This window comes from Perognathus longimembris, chromosome 17, assembly GCF_023159225.1.
Source record: "Perognathus longimembris pacificus isolate PPM17 chromosome 17, ASM2315922v1, whole genome shotgun sequence".
Lineage (NCBI taxonomy): Eukaryota > Metazoa > Chordata > Mammalia > Rodentia > Heteromyidae > Perognathus > Perognathus longimembris.
Genome location: NC_063177.1, coordinates 13,412,031 through 13,431,258, shown reverse-complemented (window position 1 = coordinate 13,431,258; position 19,228 = coordinate 13,412,031). Strand labels below are relative to the sequence as shown.

Here is a 19,228-nt window from a genome sequence, read left to right as displayed (position 1 = left end):
ACTCACAACTCGGCATGGGAGGAGAGATGGGCGGTATGATGTGCCAGGGGAGTTGGCTGTAGTCTGCAGCATTTTGGGCAGCTATTACAGGAAAGATGAGCTCAGGAAAGAATGGGCCAGTCTCAGCAGAAATGAAAGACAACAAAAAACAGCTAAAAACTGGCATCAAGAGATTGAAAAAGGAGGAAGTGGAGCTGTGACACAAGTGGCAGAGCACGAGGCTTGAGCAAAAAAGCTCAGGGACACTGCCCAGGTCCTGAGCTGAATCCCTAGGACAGGCACAATTCAAACAAACAAACAAAAAATCTTAGCATGTTTTAGGAATAGGTCAACATTAAAAAAAAAAAAGCTGAAAACAGAATTCCAAGAGAAAGCAAAGTTTGAAAACTGCTTTGAACAATTAAAACCAAACAAAAATGAGTTCTCAACTGAACAAACAGCCTTCTTAGTATCAGATGAGGGGGTCCCAGGTGATCGCCCTGTGATATTACCACTGGAAGAGAAGCAGAAGGCAGTAAGAAATGAAGGCAGGCTCTTGTATAGAAGAGAATTTTGTGTGTGCTTGTTATCTATTGTTGGGTAACAAACCACTTCAAGATTCAGAGTGAAACAGTCATTAGTGTTGGGCCACAATGCTCCGAGTGGCTTGGGGTCTGTGGGGCACACGGTGCTCTTACACTGCAGCCGAGTCTCCGCTCCTCTGGGGCACTCACTACCAAGTGGAGAGCTGGCAGCCAGTGCCACCATGACCAGTCACATGTAGCTGTCCAGCTCTTGCTTGCATCATGCCTGAGATCAGCCCAGTCCACAAGGGAGGAGACATACTGGAAGACATGCCCCTAGGGGCCCAAAGTAACTTCCTGACCCAAATAGCCTTCATGTACCTGGAACTGACTGGAAGCAAAGGAATGAAGAACCTGCCAGGGTCTGGAGGGCCGCGTGCTTCCCGAGACCTCTGTGACCTGACACGCCTGTGACTTAGGACTTGGCCAAGGACACACTCAACATCCTTGGCTTTGTCAGGTCCTTGCTGACAAGGTGACCTCCAAGGGCTCCAACCCCTTCCACCTATGATGCTGGGGTAATTCACCTCTGCTGGGCTGCTGGTTATCATCAGGGGAAAGAATGAGGGCGGACTTCTGCCCCTACAGGATACAGATGCGCCCACTGGTGTGGGTGTGGGAAGAGTTGGGTAAATAGAGGGCACAAAAGTCTCACAGGAGCCAGGCTGACATGGCGCAGTGCCTCATCGGCGGGAATGCATGGGGAAGCAGAATGGGGGCTGTCCACGGACAGCGACTGCCACCTGAGGGCAGGCCTCCAATGCCACGAGGACACACAGTCCAGGGCCCAATCTTACCCTGCCATGTGCCTACCACCTCACAGCCAGCCTGTGGCAGCACCCCAAGGGCAGCCCCCCTCCACCAGAGGGGACCTCACCAACTGCAGACCAAGCTGCTTCCCCAGCCCTCTCCCCGTCTAGGGGAAGGACACAGCTGGAGACCGCATCATGATACAAATGATAAATTATATTTATACAGTAAATAAGTATCAACAGTCAACACAAGTTCAAAAGCAGCCACCGGCCCCTGGGACTGAGGCACAGCTGGTGACTCCTCCACCATAGTACTTATCAGGAGGGGCACGGGTGGCGTGCGTGTAACACGCGTGGCAGTGGCCGGTGGCTTCATGATCAGTGCAGTGGGTAACAGGGACAGCGTGTGGGCCTCAGTCCCGTCTGCTACAGGACAATCACTGGACCAGGCAGTGTTTCTGGAGTGCTGGCCTGGGGGCTGGCCCAGGCCCCACACGTTTAGGGGAAGCACCGTCCTGGGCAGGCATGTCTACCCTCCCCAAGGCAGAGGAGCCCAGCCACCAGCCTTCCTGAATGGAATGCGAGCCACGCCCCAGGCCTCAGGCCCTGGGAAGAATGGCTGGTCCATAACTTGGCCTGAGAAGGCAGAGGGGCCTCCTATAGCCCAGAGACCACTACGAGCCCCTCCTGTGCGGTGCTGAGGGTCGGATCTTCTGAACCAGAGAGGGCCTGGCAGGAGGGTCTGCTGCCCTTGGAGCTGGAGGTGAGAAGTCCGCATTGCAAGGTGAGCTAGAAATGCCCACCAGACAAGCGCAGGGCACAGACAGCATGGAGGGGGCTGTCCCTCCTCTGGGAAGAACAAGTCTTTTCTGGTCTGTAATTTGGAACGTAACTCTGCAGTACATCGGTAGGAAGGGTAAGGACAGCAGGAGGTTGCAACAGGGAGATAATCTTAGTGCATGTTTGTTAAAAATCCACCCCAAGCGAGAACGGACATTTTCTGCCTCCCAATTAAGAGACAATTAGTTCTCGGTCTGCAGCCTGGGTCTGGAGCTGCCAGGCACGCAGGACAGGGCCGGCCCGGTCCCCTCGCCTCTCTGGGCCTGGGGACTACCCTCCCAGGGACTGTGGGCAAAGACTCCCCACCATCTCCACACAACCCCCCTATTAACCTGAGTGTGGACAGAGCCAGGGAGCTAAGAGAGCCCGGGAGTGAAGCCACAGCACTCAGGGTCTCCCCCCACCCACCCACCCACTGTAAACAGATGGCCCTGCTGATCCCTGCGGGCCCCACTCAAAGGGAATTAGTTGACAAAAACTATAGTGAGTCACATTCATGTTAGATTTTTTTTTTCTTTCGTTTGATTTGCAAGATGTTGGTATACTGGTAAGAAAAAAGCTTCTCTCAGGGTCTGGCCCAAAAGACTGAGAGTCAATTGGCTTGGAAATGCTCCCAAAAAAAAACAAAGGAGCAGAGAGGAAAGGCCGCTGTAGGCTGAGTTCTTGTTGCTGCTGGAATTGTATGTGTGTTTAAATATCTTTTTTCTTGTAATCAAATTCCCACATTTTTCCCTATAAAGAATTTGCTTTACTTTTCCATAAGGCATAGTTTTGTCATCCAAACATCTCTCCTTTTTAAAAGTTTTAAGAATTAAGTCATAAATAAGAGAATTTAGACCACTAAGATGACATGTGCCAAGATCTTAATTCAGCCAGACCTGGTAAATTCTATCAAAACTAGACAGTTAAATAAGAACCACGTTATAAAAATATTAGCCAAAAAAAGACTATTAGATAATTCTGCAAACTCAAATATGAAACTGTACTAAACAAAATATGTGCAAACGTGTACAAGCATAGAGCCACGTGGCAGGGTTATGCTCAGATTAGTTTTAAAGCTCGCTCTAGTGGGTTTTAATTCGAGTTGTCCACGGTGGTAGTGTACTTTGAACTCACAGGAGTCAAAAGAAGAGACTCACGGCCACTTCCCTGAAGGTCAGTGTCCAGCGGGCCTGTCTGTCACCCATCCACACCCGGGGTGGCCTGCGGGGTCCCAGGGGCTGTGGTGGGGCAAAGATGAGCGGTGACCATCCCAGGTCCTGCACTAGACAGCATATCTCAAGGACCCTTGGGCTGAGGCTGGGGCGAGGGCAACATTGGCGACTGGGCTTCCTGGTCCAAGGTCTCAGAGGAGCCAGAGTTGAGCGCTGGGAGGAGAAGAGGGGCCTGCCTGGGGGGGGGGGGGGGGGGGGGGAGGGGGGCATGTGTGGCTCAGGCTAGGAGGGTCTTGGCTATAACAACCCTTTAAACCAGGAAGCTGGAAGTAAAAAGCTCTACCCCCCACCCACCACATTCTCAGCCATCATCCCACAAATAAGAGTCCCTGCCCAGAGTCCTTCAGCAGGGTGCTCCCAGGGGTGCTCCAGGCATTTGCTCTGGGCAGGTCCCAGGCCCCAGCACTAGAGGAGGAAGGGGTTGGTTGTGCTGGAAGCCTGAGCTGCAGAGGGGGGGATGCCCACGCTGCTCACCATGTTCATTGTTGTGGGGCCCAGTGGTGTCAAAGAGGAGCCCCCAGCCCCCAGAGCAGAGTGTGGGGCCACTGAGGTCATGGAGGCCACAGCCATGGGCTCTACCCCTGGGCCAGAGCCAAAGGACGCGCTGCTCCCCAGGACAGGGCTCCCCCGCAGCTGGTTAAGCGTCAGTGGCTGGGGCTGGTTCACCTGGAAGGGGTTGACAGGGGCCGGGGCCGCAGCACCTGGGGAGAGAGTGGGGAGAGGCTGAGCTGGTGGGAAGGCCTGGGCACCTTAGACACCCAAGTCCACCTGACTCCAGGTCAGGGCTGTGTCCTGACCCTGCTGCACCTCCCGGGTCCACAGAAAACATGGATAGCCCCCTCCGCCTCCTTGGATGTGGGAGTGGGGAGGGAGGGGCACACACCTTGCCCAGGGACGTAGAGCTAAACTAGGCAATATCAAGAACATGCCAGGCCTGGGGACCCCAGTCCGCTGTGGAGCTGGTACCCAGGCCAGCAGCAGCAGCCAACAGCTGTCTTGAAGGCAGGAAGACCAGGGGGTGCAGGAACAGCAGCGCCATGTGCCACCTTGCGGCCTGCATACAGCCACCATGAAGGCTTGGGAAGCTGATCAGCCCTGTCTCTTTGGCATCACCAAACTTCCCTCATACCAGGAAGTCTCTTTCATGTGTTGGCCAAACAGCTAGAGGTCAGAAGACATGGCACTGTTAGCCCTGGGTCTCCAACCTATCCTCTCACCCTACTGTCCCCACATGGCATGCCTGGCAAGGGACAGCCCCAGTCACTACCCGGGAGATGAAGTGGGGAAAGAGGGGCTCCTCCCAGAGTCTGTCACAGGGCCTGCAGTCTCCTACTTTTCAGAAGAGAGACAGAAATGAAGCTCTGGTCTCTCAAACTCCAAAAAGGACAGGTGCTGGAAATGTGGCTTAGTGGTAGAGTGCTTGCCTAGCATGCATAAAGCCCTGGGTTCCATTCCTCAGCACCACGTAAGCAGAAAAAGCTGGAAGTAGCACTGTGGCTCAAGTGGTAGAGTGCTAGCCTTGATCAAAGAAGCTCAGGGACAGTGCCCGCGCCCTAAGTTCAAGCCCCAGGACTAGCAAAAGAAAATCAACCAAACAAACAACAAAAAAAATGGCAGCCAGAACCTCCTGTGCTCCAGCAGGCCTGCCCAAACCCACTCCATTTTGGCCATAGCCCCAAGATCCGTGCTGGGTTTGCAACAAATCTGCCCTGTCACAGTGCCACAGAGAGCTGGAGCTGCCATGTGCCCCTGAAAGAGGGGGCAAGAAAGTTCTGGGCCACATCTTTACCCATCAGGACCTCAAGGTAGGTGGGAACTCAGTAACTCCAATCCCATTCTTTTGCCTAAGCACTCCAACCATCCTTCTAAGCCCAGTGGTCACTGGTCCTGCCAGGCCATTGGGGCAAAGACCCTGGGATCCATTGTGGATCCCTTGTGGTTTGGGCTAGGATCTCACACCTGTTAGGGGACACATTCCTGCTCTTAGGAAGGAAAGACTTCTAGAGGGGACAATGTGGTCTGCCGTCCCCATACCTAAACATGCTAAAGGGCCCCCACACATACTAAAGGGCCAAAATACAAAGGGGCTACTTGGGTTCCCTAATCCTGGCTCTAGCATCCTGCCCATCTCCATGTACACCCAGCCTACCAGAGCTAGGGTGAGCAAGACAGCTTCTGCTCATTGCTCTCAATTTTCTGCCCACGCCTTTCCCCTCTGAACAGCACCTTCCATGTCCACCCCCACAACCCCTGAAGTAGAGCATTCTTGAAGGCTCCACTTCTTCCTGGCCACAGGCCACACAAGAGCGAGCCCCAAGAGGTGAGAGTCAGCGCCAGCTACACAGAAATGGCTCAGATATGTGCCTACCTGGTGCCAAGAAGGGGTTGAGGGACTGTGCTGGTGGGGTGGGCCTCGTCACCAGTGAGTCTAGGTTCACCAGGGCCGCATTGGGGCCCAGGAAGGACTCAGGAGTTTTCCGGGCGCTGCTGGGCTTGCTTGAGGCAGCAGTGAGAGGCTGAGACTCAAAGGGGTCAGGGCTTGTGGTTCCATTGTTCTGGGATGGCACAGAGGCCCCGGACTCAGCTGCAAGACAAGGACAGAGCACAGTGAGCAAGGAGGGCAAGGGCCTGCAGCCATTTGCAAGTGCTGCCCACCCCACAAGCACCAAAGCACCAACCACTCCTGATGCTGCAGCTGCGACACACAGACCATGTGTGCCCCCCAGTGTCCTTCCCCACATTCCTGAATGGAGACACACAGTCTGCCATGGGCACCCAGAGCCAAACACCAAGATGCAGGGATGGAAAAACACAATGATAAGCGAAGAAAATGATCCAAACAGGACTGGAAAAGCAGGATTCAAACCAGAGTGTTTAGCAAAATTGTGCAAAATATCAAGATCATGTCTGGGGTGGATAACAAAGCATGGATAATTTACTTTTTTTACATATCATTTTACATTTGAATTTTCCAAACTTTCTACAGTTAGTATGGATCTCTTAAGAAGAAAGTTTCAAATGGTTTAAAGTTCGGCCGACAGGTGTCCTGATAGGCTGGTGGGCATGACTCTGCTGGGACGCACATAGCCTTTGTTTGGGCTCTTTCACAGGGTCCTACATCTAGGAATCCAGTTTGAGAAAACAATGTAAAATGTAAACTGGGAATTGAGTACAAAGATGTCACCACAGCATTATTTATTGTAGCAAAACTTGAAACCAGGGGCTGGAGATATGACTTAGTGGCAAGAGTGCTTTCCTTGTATACCTGAAGCCCTGGGTTCAATTCCCCAGCACCAGCACAGAAAATGGCAAGAAGTGGCGCTGTGGCTCAAGTGGCAGAGTGCTAGCCTTGAGCAAAAAGAAGCCAGGGACAGTGCTCAGGCCCTGAGTCCAAGGCCCAGGACTGGTAAAAACAAAACAAAACAAAACAAAAATACCACATACAAAAAAACCCTTGAAACCAAACTAAATCGTCCTTCCCCAAGGTGAGGATTAAGCTATTATTGAACCATAGAGATAAATATATACTCATGCTTTGGTACTGTGGTTCACATTCTTAGACAGCTGGTCTACTGTTGAGCTGTAGCTCTAACCCTTTTTCACACTGGTTACTTTTGAGACAAGGTCTCACTTCCAGGCATGCACTTAGACTGCAATCAGTATCTGCCTATTTACACTTCCCAAGAAGGTAGGATGATAAGCTATTGACCAAGGGGTCTCACAAACTTTTTTGGGGGCCTAACCTGGCCTTAACCTGGAATCTTCCTATTTCAGCCTTCCAAGTAGCTAGGATTGCAGGAATGAGCCCCTGATACCCTATCCAAATTATTTTCTAATAATCAAAACCATAATCTGTTCTTGAGTAAAAATCAGGATGGGGATAGGACTGGACTCTGAGAAGGATAGAGGGACAAGTTCAACAAAAAAGACCAAGCATTCAGACGACAACAGAAAGCAATACAGGGCTGGGTGTAGGTGGAGAGGTTCCAGATAATTTTCATTTTCCTTCATAAACCTTTCCAAATATTCTAAAATGGGACCATTTCTACAACTGGGACTATTTTATTAAAGTCAACCTGTCACCGTGGCCAAGTTCATTCTCAGAGGTGGATACAGGGATGAACATTACACAGGTCAGGCTGAGCTTGGTCCTGCAGACTTGTGGGATATCTTGTTGTTTTCTTAATGCAGCAAAAGGCAGACCCCGAAAAGCTGCCCTTGGTCTCCTGGATGGGTGCCCTTGAGCTGAGAGGGGACAGGACCAGAGGTGCTAGACTGCTTGGACCTTAGACCAGGGCCCAGCAGGCCTATAGCTGCAGACATAGAGGTGAAGGCAGACATAGAGGTGAAGAGCTAAATGAGATAGAAAAGTGCAGGAGGGAAGGAAGTAGGAGATGAGAGCAAGGGCTGAAGCCAGAGAGGAGAAGAGAAAGGATGTGCTCCCTAACTGAGGGGTACTAGGGAAGGAGGCTGGCTCTGGACTGGACCAGGGTCTCCTGGGCAGGGGTGTGGAGACAGTGCCACAGGAGCTATCACAGGGAGGGGTAAGAGAGTGGCCTGTGCACACCCAGAGGCAGGGGTGTGGGGAGATGAAGTAGCTGTGGGAAGTGGGGAGTGGGAGGCGGAAGGAGACTAGACAGGATGGATAGGCCTGAGGTGGGCTCTGCCCAGGGAGGGAGGCTAGGGGTAAGTGGTGGCTAACCTAAAGGCACAGCCCCAAGACAGAACACTGGCTCAGTAAAAGGAAAACCTCCATGTGTTGTCAGCGTGTAAGTTCAATACAAAGAGTGCATGAAGCTGGGTTCCCAAGCTCATTGCTCCTCTACAGTCACCTTCACCTACCTGTTTTTTTTGAAGTCCTCAGGTTGTCAAACTCAGAAAAGTCATCTTTAACTGTACCATTGAAGTTATTGAAGAGCTCAAAGGACCCTGTGGAGACACAGAGGCTGGTGACGGAGGGAGAATCTTAACTCTGCACTGCATTTGTTCAGTCTACATCCTGCGGGGTCAGGCTGGGACTCTCTCTGGGTACCTCACCTCAGGAAGACCAAATCTCAGGGGAGGGCTGGGAATGTGGACTAGCGGTAGAGTGCTTGCGTAGCATGCACAAAGTCCTGGGTTCAGTTCCTCAGTACCACATAAACAGAAAAAGCCAGAAGTGGTAGAGTGCTAGCCTTTAGCAAAAGAAGCTTAGGGACAATGCCCAGGCCCTGAGTTCAAGCTCCAGGACTGGCAAAAAGAAAAGTCCCAGGAGCAAGGAGAACAGGGTGGACTCGGGTCACCTGGCAGGCTGGAAAGGGGAAGGGGCCAGTGATGAGGAGGGCACATCTGAGCTGGCTGGCTGCCGGCTGAGGGTGCGTGGGAAGGGACTTGAGTGAGTGCCAGGGCCAGCACCCGCCCTGGGCAAGGACAGGACCCATGGCGGAGGCCCAGTGCAGCCTCCCTTTCTCTCAACCCCTCAGGAGGTACAGGTGCACCCAGGGGCTTGAAAATGCCCACTTTCAGCAAGTACTCAGGATCTGGGAGCAGAGGCACAGTGTGGGCAGGAGGAGGTGAACACAGCCCACTGACTGCTACGGCATACAGAGAGAAGCTGTTGGCCAGGAACCTGCAGGGCCAGAGAAGGAGAGGTGCTCACCCGAGGTGGAGCTGGGCTTGGCAGTGGAGGCTGCGCCCCAGGCGTCTGTTGTTTTCCCAGCACTTGGGGCAGGCTGCTGCGACGCTGCCCAGGGGTCTGAGCTCTTGGGGACAGACTGTGTACTGGCGGTGGTGGGCACACCCCAGGGGTCCACAGAGGCAGCTGGCTTGGGACCTGTAGCGAGATAGAATCAGAACTCAGATGACTTCAGCACGGTCTCTGCAGCTGGCAGGGGTTAGGGGTGGGGGCTGGGGGCCCGCTGGGGCCTACTGGGGTTTGTGCTCTGTGCCAGGTGAGGTGACCACCCAAAGTGTGCTGTACCACACCCAGGCTGGACAGAGCTGGAGCCCAAGGCCACGCCCTGGGGAGTGTGCCAGCTAGGATGACGGGATCACCCTGCTGGTAAGCACCAGAGGACATAGTTGACACCCTGCAGGTATTCCCTGTCCCACAAGGGGCTTGCAAGGGATTCTCTAAGCCAAAATAGACTATGAGGCTAGAGGCATGGACTGCATGGTAAAGCTCCTATTAAGTGCAACGCCCTGAGTTGAAACCCCTGTATGGAGGTGGAGGAGGTAGTTCTTGCTGGGTTATAGGAGTTCCCAGTCATTCCAAATTTGCAAGGAATGGTGGGTGAATGCAAAGCTTTCTGCTCATATCAAGATAATCTCTTCCAATCTGTTAATGCAGTATTATCACTAAGCTTTCTGATGACTTGTCTCTTGCAATAAAGTTCTTCATGAAATGTTTTTACCTTCTTTTGCGGTTTATTTTTGCATCACTATGCATAGTGATACTCACTTATTGGCCCACTTGGCTGTTCTCCCAGTGGGCTCCCTGTCTGGCTTGGGGCCATGATTCCATTGGTCTCAGGAATTCAGAATAGAAAGGGCTGGGAATGTGGCTTAGCAGTAAAGTGCTTGCTTAGCATGCATGAAGCCCTGGGTTCCATTCCTCAGTACCACATACACAGAAAAGGCCGGAAGTGGTGCTGTGGCTCAAGAGGTAGAGTGCCAGCCTTGAGCAAAAGAAACTCAGTGCCCAGACCCTGAGTTCAAGCCCCATGACTGAAAAGGAAAAAAAAAATGAGTAGGAATACTTGTTCACTAAAAAAATACGGGTGAAAGTGGAATTGTCTATGAACATCATTGGAATTTGCCTATAAACCCTGTGTGGATTTGGCAGATAGGTTAAAAACTAATTTCTTTCATCATGTTAGGTCTAGCTCTCTACATTTTCTATTCTTCAGTTGGTTTTGTCAAGATTTCTTTCTGTTCATTTTATCTAAGTTTTTAGATTTGCAGGCAAGCACTCACTGTGTGGGGGTGCTGGAGCTAAAATCATTTCACTCTCAAGGTAGCATCTCTCTTTCAAAATGTAGTCCTACCAGATGTGTGTGTGTGTGTATACACACACACACACATACACACACACACACATAACCTCTTCATTACTAATGTCCTTGTTTGTGGCTGCTATTACACGCTTATTTCTTATTTCATCAATTTCTCTTCTTATTCTTATGATTTCCTTCTTGCTACTTTATTGGGGTATAGTGCCATTCTAGCCCCATTCATTCTGTGCCTGTCTCCATTACTCACCCAATTGGGGGTGGGAGAAGGAGATGACAATTCCAGAGCTTGAGCTTAGGCCCTTGAGCTCTTGGTCTGCTTTCTTGCTCAAAGATGGATACCACTTGAGCCATGCTTCCAGTTCAGCATTTTGCTGGTTAATGGTAGATGGACTACCCCCAGACCTTTTCTGCCTAGGCTGGCTTGAAATTGTGATCCTCAGAGTCTCACTGGTGCTTGGTTGATTGTAACTGTTTTAAATTTCCATTATAGTTTCTTCATTGACTCAAGAATTTAGAAGTGTTTGTAAAATTTCAAGTGTAAAAAAAAAAAATCAAGTGTACTTTCTCTGAAAAGATTACTAATAAGGGACTGAGAATATGGCCTAGTGGCAAGAGTGCTTGCTTCGTATACATGAAGCCCTGGGTTCAAATCCCCAGTACCACATATACAGAAAACAGCCAGAACTGGTGCTGTGGCTCAAGTGCTAGAGTGATAGTCTTGAGCAAAGAGAAGAAGCCAGGGATAGTGCTCAGGCCTTGAACCCAAGGCCCAGGACTGGCCAAAAAAAAAGATTACTAATAACAGGTGTTTTAACTTCGGCCAGAATTGCTATCAGAAAAATGCATCCTTTGTGACCTAAACTTTTGATATTTGTCAAGGCTGGCTTTTGTGTATCAAGCACAGAATTGTTTTAGCCTGCCATAGATTACAAACACATGTGTATTTTTCACTTGCAGGGAACAGTAAATTCATCAGCTTATAAATCATTCCACTTGACTTTCTTGTGTTCTCCACATCGTTTCCCACTTCCAGGCTGGGGTCTGTGCTCTGCTTCTTCTCCTGTCAGCACTGGCTGGTGTTCTGGTGTGCTGACAACCATCTCCATTCCTGTGCTCTCAGGTGCCAGGCCTCCTTTCTCCTGAGGAACACTGGCACTAAATACACAGTTCTGGACTTTGGATGACCGTTTTGTGGTTGCTTCCATACTTAGAATACCTTTTCCTGCTCTTCTTTGTACGAGAGATGCTAGGAATCTAGGGGTCAGTGATTTTCTTCAAGTACACTGGAGATGCTTTCCATGTCCCATGGACGCCTGCACAGTGCAATACTTGGCTGCGCTCTTTCCCGAGTGCTTTCTAGCTTTCTGAGGCTGAGCGGGTGGGAATTCACCAAGCTTCCAGGACCTGAGCAGCACCTGTCCACAATTCTTGAACATCATAAGCCATTATCTTCCCAAACACCAACGCTCCAAAGAGATGCAAGCTGGGCATCCTCACAACCCCCATGCTTGGCCCAGCTGCTCCCTAAACAGGTGAGCAGGGCCTGCCTGCCTGCTCCTTCCTGTGTGGATTTGCCAACACCTCTGGGTCCTCCCTTCACCACCTTTATACTTACACAGTACCAAAACTATGCATTAACTACAGGTGTTCCTAAACTGTGAACTCCCAACCCCAGTCCTAGACATGAAGAACACCCAGTCTGCAACCACCTGGCTAAGGCCAATGCGCAGAAAGAGGCCACAGGAGCCTGGGAATGTGACTGCCCCCCCCCCCCCCAAAAAAAGGTGAGCAGAGCTAGGATATGATGCACCAAAGACAGGAAAGCCGGGGGACCCAGTGCCATGTGGGAATCAGCGGCATGAGCACACACTCCCTGGCTGCCCCTGCCCACCAGCCCTCACAGGAAGGGTACAGCGTGTACAAAGCCCACATGCCCTTGGCTGGCTGTGCCACACCTCCAATTAACAGGTGTTTCCCAGACAAACGTGACACAATGGGAAGTTTGGGCATCTGAGGGCCTTGGGCTGCCTAACCAGCCAGTCTGGGACATTCCTTGGCTACGGCCTGGGGCTTTGCCTGTTCCATCTGGACATATTCTTGGACAAAGATATTCTAAATAATTTTCCTTCAAACTCATAAGCTTATGGTGCTGTGGTGGCTTTTTGTTTGTTTTGGTCGGTCATGGGACTTGAATTCAGGGCCTGGGTGCTGTCCCTGAGCTTATTTGCTCAAGGCTAATGCTCTACCACTTTGAGCCACAGCTCCACTTCTGGCTTTTTCTATATATGTGGTGCTGAGGAATCGAACCCAAGGCTTCATGTATGCAAGGCAAGCACTCTACCACTAGGCCATATTTCCAGCCCTGGTATAGCACTTTCCTAGTAGTGTAAAGCACTGAGTTCAAACTCCTATACTGCAAAAATAAGTGTTTACACCTCTCTGGAAGCACTCTTTCCACGGTGAACACAACACACAGCATTAACCACAGGTACTGCTCTCTCCATGGGTCGGCAGTGGGCAGAGCTTGAGGTTGAGGCTGGTCACAGCTCCAAGCACTTTGGATATGGGATGAGATAAATATGTTGTCAGTTGACACCCTGGCAACCCCAAATCAACCACACTGCCAAGAACAGACCACATAGCCTAGGCAAACTCTTGTCAGATTTCTACTCTGCAAATGACTCTGAGGATCTAGGACCCAGGACTCCACAAGCTTGTGGGCCGAACTTTGATTATTCCAGATGAGCACAGCCCCATGGACACAGGTAGGCAGTCCTGTGGCTGGCATGGCTTTCTTCCAACATGGCCCCTATTCCCACGGTGGGAAAGCAGAGGGCCCAGGCCAGGGCCCAGCTGTGCTCAGGGATTCCTGCTGGTACACTGGCTCCCTCAGCAGTAGAAATGCTACAAGGCTCCTCTGTACCCTCAGCCAGGACACACACCCGATCAATAAATGCTTGTTGAAAACCAAGTGAGCTAGAGGAAAGGAGGATGGGATAAAGGTCGGAAAGACAAGCGGCTTCCGGCCTCCTGCTCTGTGGGGCCATTCACAGGGAGCATGTGTCCACTAGCCTAGAGCAAACTCATGAATATGGATGGGCACAGCAGGCAGTCCAGAGCCAGGAAGGGTCACCAAGAAGCCAGTGGCACACCTGCTACTGCTGGGTAGAAAACCACTCCATCCCAGCGGAGGATGGAGGATGGGCCAGGAGGGGCAAGGCAGCCAAGGCCTTCTGAATCGCGGGGCTGTGCAGCCTCCTCAAACCAGGTGGCTGCTTTGTGTGGGGGGACAGTGCAGGAAGTGCCCTGCTGACCTGGCAGGCTCCCGTCTCCCTCCTCTCAGCCCTGAGCATTTCCTCCCAAGGCCACTTGGCCCAGCAGCCCCCAATGGTAATGGCAGGGCCACGACAAATGGTGGCTTTCAAAGAAACATTTCTTTCTTCCGGAGGGTACAGCTCACAGGGCATGGGAAGAGGCTCTAATCTTTTTCATTTATGAACTTGTCTGGGAAGTGACCCTGGAACTGCATTGCTGGGTTTCACCAGAGGCTGAGCAGCAGCTCACTCCTGCAGTGGTCAGCCCTGCAGAGGGACTGCCCAAGAGCATGGGGATCCCAGCATTGTTCTCTTCTGAAACTTCACAGATTTTTTTCTTTGGCCAGTCCTTGGGCTTGAACTCAGGGCCTGAGCACTGTCCCTGGCTTCTTTTTGCTCAAGGCTAGCACTCTACCACTTGAGCCACAGCATCACTTCTGGCTTTTTCTATATATGTGGTGCTGAGGAATCGAACCCAGGGCTTCATTTATACAAGGCGAGCACTCTACCACCAGGCCACATTCCCAGCCCCTCACTTTTCTCCTCTGAAAGCAGGAACCAGGGTTGCAAGGCTACTTTGTAGAAGGACTGCTGAGGAAATGGCAGCATTGCTACCTGTGGTGCTGCCCTGGGAGACTCCCCAGCTGGACCTCAAGGGTCCAGCCCAGTCCACAACTTGCTATTTTTGTCTGACAGGTAAAACACCCCCCTATACAAATCAGACCAGGGTAGAAAGTAACGTGTAGAAGCTAAGGCTCCCTCCCACCATCCAGACCCCACTGCTGCCCTCAAACTTACAGCTGGCTCACCACATGTGGCCCTGGCTCTGCCAGGGCCTAAGAACAGTCTTTCCAGAGAAAATATCACTCATGGCTTGTGGCCATTGAGGAAGGTGTGATACAGGGGTTTGAACCCAGGGCCTTGCTTGCTAGGCAGGTAGGTACTCTGCCACTTGAGCTATATGCACCACATGACATGGCCACTGCTTGACAGAGGAATCATGTTTCAGACTTGAAACTAAAGTCACAGCCACTGCCCATCTCTAACTGACCTGCTTCATACTGTCTTCACATGTACTCAGCACAACTGTAACCAGCACAACCTCCCTCAGGGCAGGGTACATACAGGAGAACCAACCTGGAAACAACCCTGAAAGTGGTCTTCAGTGAGTGAGAAATCTGGACAATTCTGCCTGCCACACAGGGTGTGGGGCTCGGCGGGGCAACAAAATGTGTCTAGGGCTTCACAGAGCCTCTGTATCAAGTCTAAGCACTTCCAAGGCTAAATCGAGGCTCTGAGTAGAATCCACACTCCCCCTTTCTCTCCCCTCCCACCAGTCTCTGCTGTCACCCCATGCCCCTGCTCTGGAATCTCCTGACAGCTGTCTTCCATAGGAAACACAGAGCCTATGAGGACGGATGCTCCTGCTCTCGGCTGAATACAATAGAAAGCAACTCTGTCCTGAGATGCTCCCTCACACCTTCTAGCCCCTCACATAACGTGGTAAAAACTTCAACTGCATAGTACTGCGGAATCCTCTTCCCCATCTGCACCTGAACAAGCCAAGGGAACTATTATTACCTGCTCATCCCAGGGTTCTCATGTGACAGGCACTTGGGACATTTTAAGAAACATTCAGGGAACTGAGCTGAATATAAAGGATGGAGAAACAGGGACTCCAAGAAATACAGACAAAATCCAACAAGTCCTAGACAGAAAGCCCAGGTCAGCCGCAGACAGTGGGAATCAGATACCAGGAAGGAACACCAGGACACCAGGCCAAGAAGCCCTCACAGAGCCTTGCCCCTCGCCGAGCAACTAAGAAACTCATATGCCAGAAACATCACCCAGAGCAAACTGATTCTTTCATGTTCATGATTCAAATCTTAACCAGAAATTCTATTACATTTGGTATGAAGTAAAACTAAGAAATATTCATTTACTCTGACCAGATTAACTTACTCTTGCTTTGCTTTAAGTAACAAGAATTACAGCAAATGTATGCCCTTCTCATTAGCCGTGTGTAAGCCCATCATCATTTCCAGCTTATTGACTTGGACGCTCTACGCTGAGTATAAGCCTGAAAGAACTAAAATGTGCCCCATAGTAGGGACATGCCAGTTCTGAAGCATAAGGAGGAGACAGAAAGTGCACTTGCATTCTACCAAGGCAGAAAACTGTTCAAAATAGAGAGTGTCATGCCTCAGTCCCCAAGGAGGCAGGTAAGTGTCCCCTGGGTGTTATTGGTGAGGACTGGATAAAAGCCTGGGCCCCCACAACAAACATGGAGCTGAGGGAACATAGGGCCCTGCCCTGTCCCCCTCACCCATCCAACAAGCAAGCATAGGGCACCAATGGGGTTTTTACCAAACGATGGCCAGGGGTCCGAAGTGCTTGTGGGAGCTGCTGGCCCACTCCAAGGGTTGGTCTGTTTAGCAGATGCCCCTGGGCCCCAGGGCTCGGCTTTCTGGGCAGAAGGGCCCGAGCTAGGAAGGGCATCCATTAAATCCAGCAGGGTGGTCTGCTGTGGGTGGGAGCCAAGCTGTTAGGACAAAGAGAAGGGACAGTTTCAGTTTGTTAGAGGCACAGCGAATATCATGCACTAACTAACCTCTTAAGGGTCTTCAAGGAGGGGTCCCCAAAGGGTTGCGCTACTCTGTCCCCAGTCTCATCCCCACAGTTCTACCAGCAGCCTCGCTCCTGGGGCAGCCTTCAGAGTCCTTAGGGCTGCCAAACTCTTTCAGGACAGTGTTGGCCTTTGCCTGCTATGAGCTGCCCTTGCTCCAGAATGCCAGCCTCTGCATCCCCTTGGCTCTCCAACTGCCAGCCACCACCCAACACCCAGTATAAGGGTCTCTGTTCTGACCATCCCCTCTGTCATGGGGCCCTGGGATATCTGAATAGGGGAGGCCCACCAGAGCTGTGGACTCTGCTTAGAAGCAGGGTTCCCATCTCCTGATGGGGTGATGCTGAGCTTGTCAGGGGCAAAGCTGTGTTCTGTCTTCTCTAAGTCAAAGTGGGCTGCCTGGCAGAATATGGGTGTCAACAATGAAGACCAGCACACCCAGAGGCTTTCGGGGACCCAGGGAAGAATCCCTCAGCACTACCTTTTAGCTCAATGAATGGCTGCCATAACCTCATAACCCTTGCTTAACAGATGAGGGAATAAGACACAGGGACACACAAATGTCTGCTGTCAGTTCAGATGTGTTCCACTCCTGCCCACTACAGGCATGCAGCTGACTGCTGAGAGGTGAGCCCACTGGGAATTTCTTTTTGGAGTTTGGGTTGTTCTAGTGGCAACCACCGGACAGCCTCAAACACTTCCCTTCCCACAAGCCCATACCTCTTTCTTTTTGGGAACTTTAACTGTGTCTCTCCGGCTTTCTTCCAAGGCCATCTGCAATCTGAGGTCATCACCCCGCCTGAGGCGCTCTTCCTGTGGAGGGACAATGCGAGCTGGAGGCTGAGGGTAATGGTAACAACATCACAGCAGGACACAAAGCCTTGCTGGCCAGCAACAGGAAATGCACACTAGCATGCCATATTTCAAAGGAAGACTTCAAGCCCACGGAAACAGTGACTTTCCAATCCCCAGGGTGCTCGGGACAGACCCTCCCTTGTGGTGCTGCCTGTAACTCCAACCCCTGGGGTCGCACTGGGAGACCCACTCACACACCACCAAACTGGGGAAAGACAATGCTTCATCTAGCATGGCTTTTCCCCACCCCACCCCCAAAATAAACATGGCTTTATAATCCTTTCTATTTATAGAAGCAGTGTGTCTCCTTATAAAACATAAATCTGACAACTCAGGAAGGAATGAGACTGGAAATCTCAGCTGTGGATGCTCCCAGAAAATAAATGGATAGTTAGTTCTATGATTCCTACCAGAAATGACTCATATTATTTAAGGCATCAAAAGACAGGGCTGCCCTCACTTTTATGTAATGATTAATTACAACATATTCCTTGCACCTACTTCTTAAGCTACTAAAAAGGGCTCTAGTCAACTGCCTGCTACCTGGGTGCTTCTCAGTGAGCCCTGCCCAGCACCTGCCTCCCCAGCGTGACCACAGAGCCACACCTCCATGGACAGACTTCACAGTGGCGTGCCCTCTCCTGTGTGGACAGAGGCCAGAGCAGATGCTGCCCACTGCCACTAAGCTTGAGGAATTTCAGTTCCAGACATACTAACATGCCAGACAAACTTCCCTGTTCTCAAATCTAACCACCCCTACCCTTTCCCTCTGAATGCTTAACTTCTAAATTATAGAAAGCTGCCCCACTGTCTGTTCCATCTATCCACTTGATGACTAAACCTCAACACCTGACAAATCTCTAAGGCCCCTCCATCCTCATTTTAAAGTAATGCATACTTATTCAAGAAAAAACAAGCCTGGTGCCAGTAGCTTATTTATGCCTGTAATCCTAGCTACTCAGAAGGCTGAGATCTGAAGACCATAGTTCCGTGCCAGCCAGGGCAGGAAAGTCTGTGAGACTCTCATCTCCAATAGCTAGAAGAAGTGGAACTGTGGCTCAACATGGTAGGGCCCTAGCCTTGAGCACAAAAGCTCAAGGACAGTGCCTAGGTCCTGAGTTCAAGTCTCAGGCAGCCCAAGTCCTTTTTAGTATTTGGAGTAGATTTCAAGGAATATACCATAGTTAATCATTACACAAAATGATTAGCTAGATAAATGGCTTGCTGCAGAAGCACTTCTGTAAATCACCTGTTGACAGCCTCTTCCCCTAGTTGTGACATTTCTGGAAACCTTTCCTAAATGTAACCTCACTTGGGCTTTCTCCCAGGCTCAGACTGGGGGAGGTGTAGAAGAGAACACACTTGAGGCCACTGGAAGTGAACTCAGCGGGCATATCTGCGCATGTCACTATCCTTCCTGGGACCCAACCCCTGCCCCTTGGTCACAGCAATGGACACCCTCCCCTTTGGGACACTGACCTGCTCAGCCACTTCTCTGCTCATGGCAAGTGCCAGCTGCAGCTGCAGCTCCTCTTCTCCACTCGTCTGTGGCCGGGCCTGCTCCAGCTCAGAGGACACCCTTGGGGAGGTGGCTGTAGGGAGAAGGCAAAGTCACCACATGCCAAGACAGGTGTCCCTCTCATACCTAGCAGCTCTCTGGTCTGACCATCCCATTCCCATCTCAAGCCCACAGGGCCCAGCTACTAGAGCCCAGTGGTACAGGTAGATAGAAATGAGCTAGAGATGCTGCAAGGTTAAACTCCAGTGACACTCAAACATGGCTTCACAACTAGAGAAGGCAAATAGGACAACTAAGAGAAAACGCCTTGAGTCCGCAGGCAGCTAGGCTCAGGAAGACCAGAACCTCAGTCCTCCCTGTGCAGTTCTCAATACTCCAAAGCTAGGGGACCAACTCAAGAGGCCCAGGGCAGAGATCTGGAAGTGCTGCACCAAAAACGATCCTTCAGCGGGGTGCAGAGCACCAGAGGCCAAGGACTCCACTTGAGACATACCAATACCAAAGAGTTGCACTTCCTGTTCTGGAAGATGAAGCCAAAGGATGCTTGTGGATT

At 51.1% G+C, this 19,228-nt stretch overlaps 1 protein-coding gene across 12 annotated transcripts in view; it reads right to left on the bottom strand.

Moving 5' to 3' along the window:
* Positions 1 to 3,575: 3,575 nt before the first annotated feature.
* The window catches only part of Epn2 (epsin 2), an 87,373-nt gene continuing 71,720 nt past the window's right edge, over positions 3,576 to 19,228 (bottom strand). For 7 of the 12 annotated variants that reach the window (XM_048366596.1, XM_048366597.1, XM_048366594.1 and 4 more), the window contains 7 exons: positions 18,636 to 18,748; positions 17,022 to 17,141; positions 16,043 to 16,217; positions 9,008 to 9,181; positions 8,212 to 8,298; positions 5,738 to 5,956; positions 3,576 to 4,070 (listed from right to left, as the gene is read on the bottom strand). In XM_048366596.1, the coding sequence (XP_048222553.1) occupies positions 3,775 to 4,070; positions 5,738 to 5,956; positions 8,212 to 8,298; positions 9,008 to 9,181; positions 16,043 to 16,217; positions 17,022 to 17,141; positions 18,636 to 18,748 (1,184 nt within the window). In that variant the 3' untranslated portion in view covers positions 3,576 to 3,774. The remainder of the gene's footprint in view (positions 4,071 to 5,737; positions 5,957 to 8,211; positions 8,299 to 9,007; positions 9,182 to 16,042; positions 16,218 to 17,021; positions 17,142 to 18,635; positions 18,749 to 19,228) is intronic. The other 5 variants (XM_048366601.1, XM_048366605.1, XM_048366603.1 and 2 more) reach the window with 3 other exon arrangements.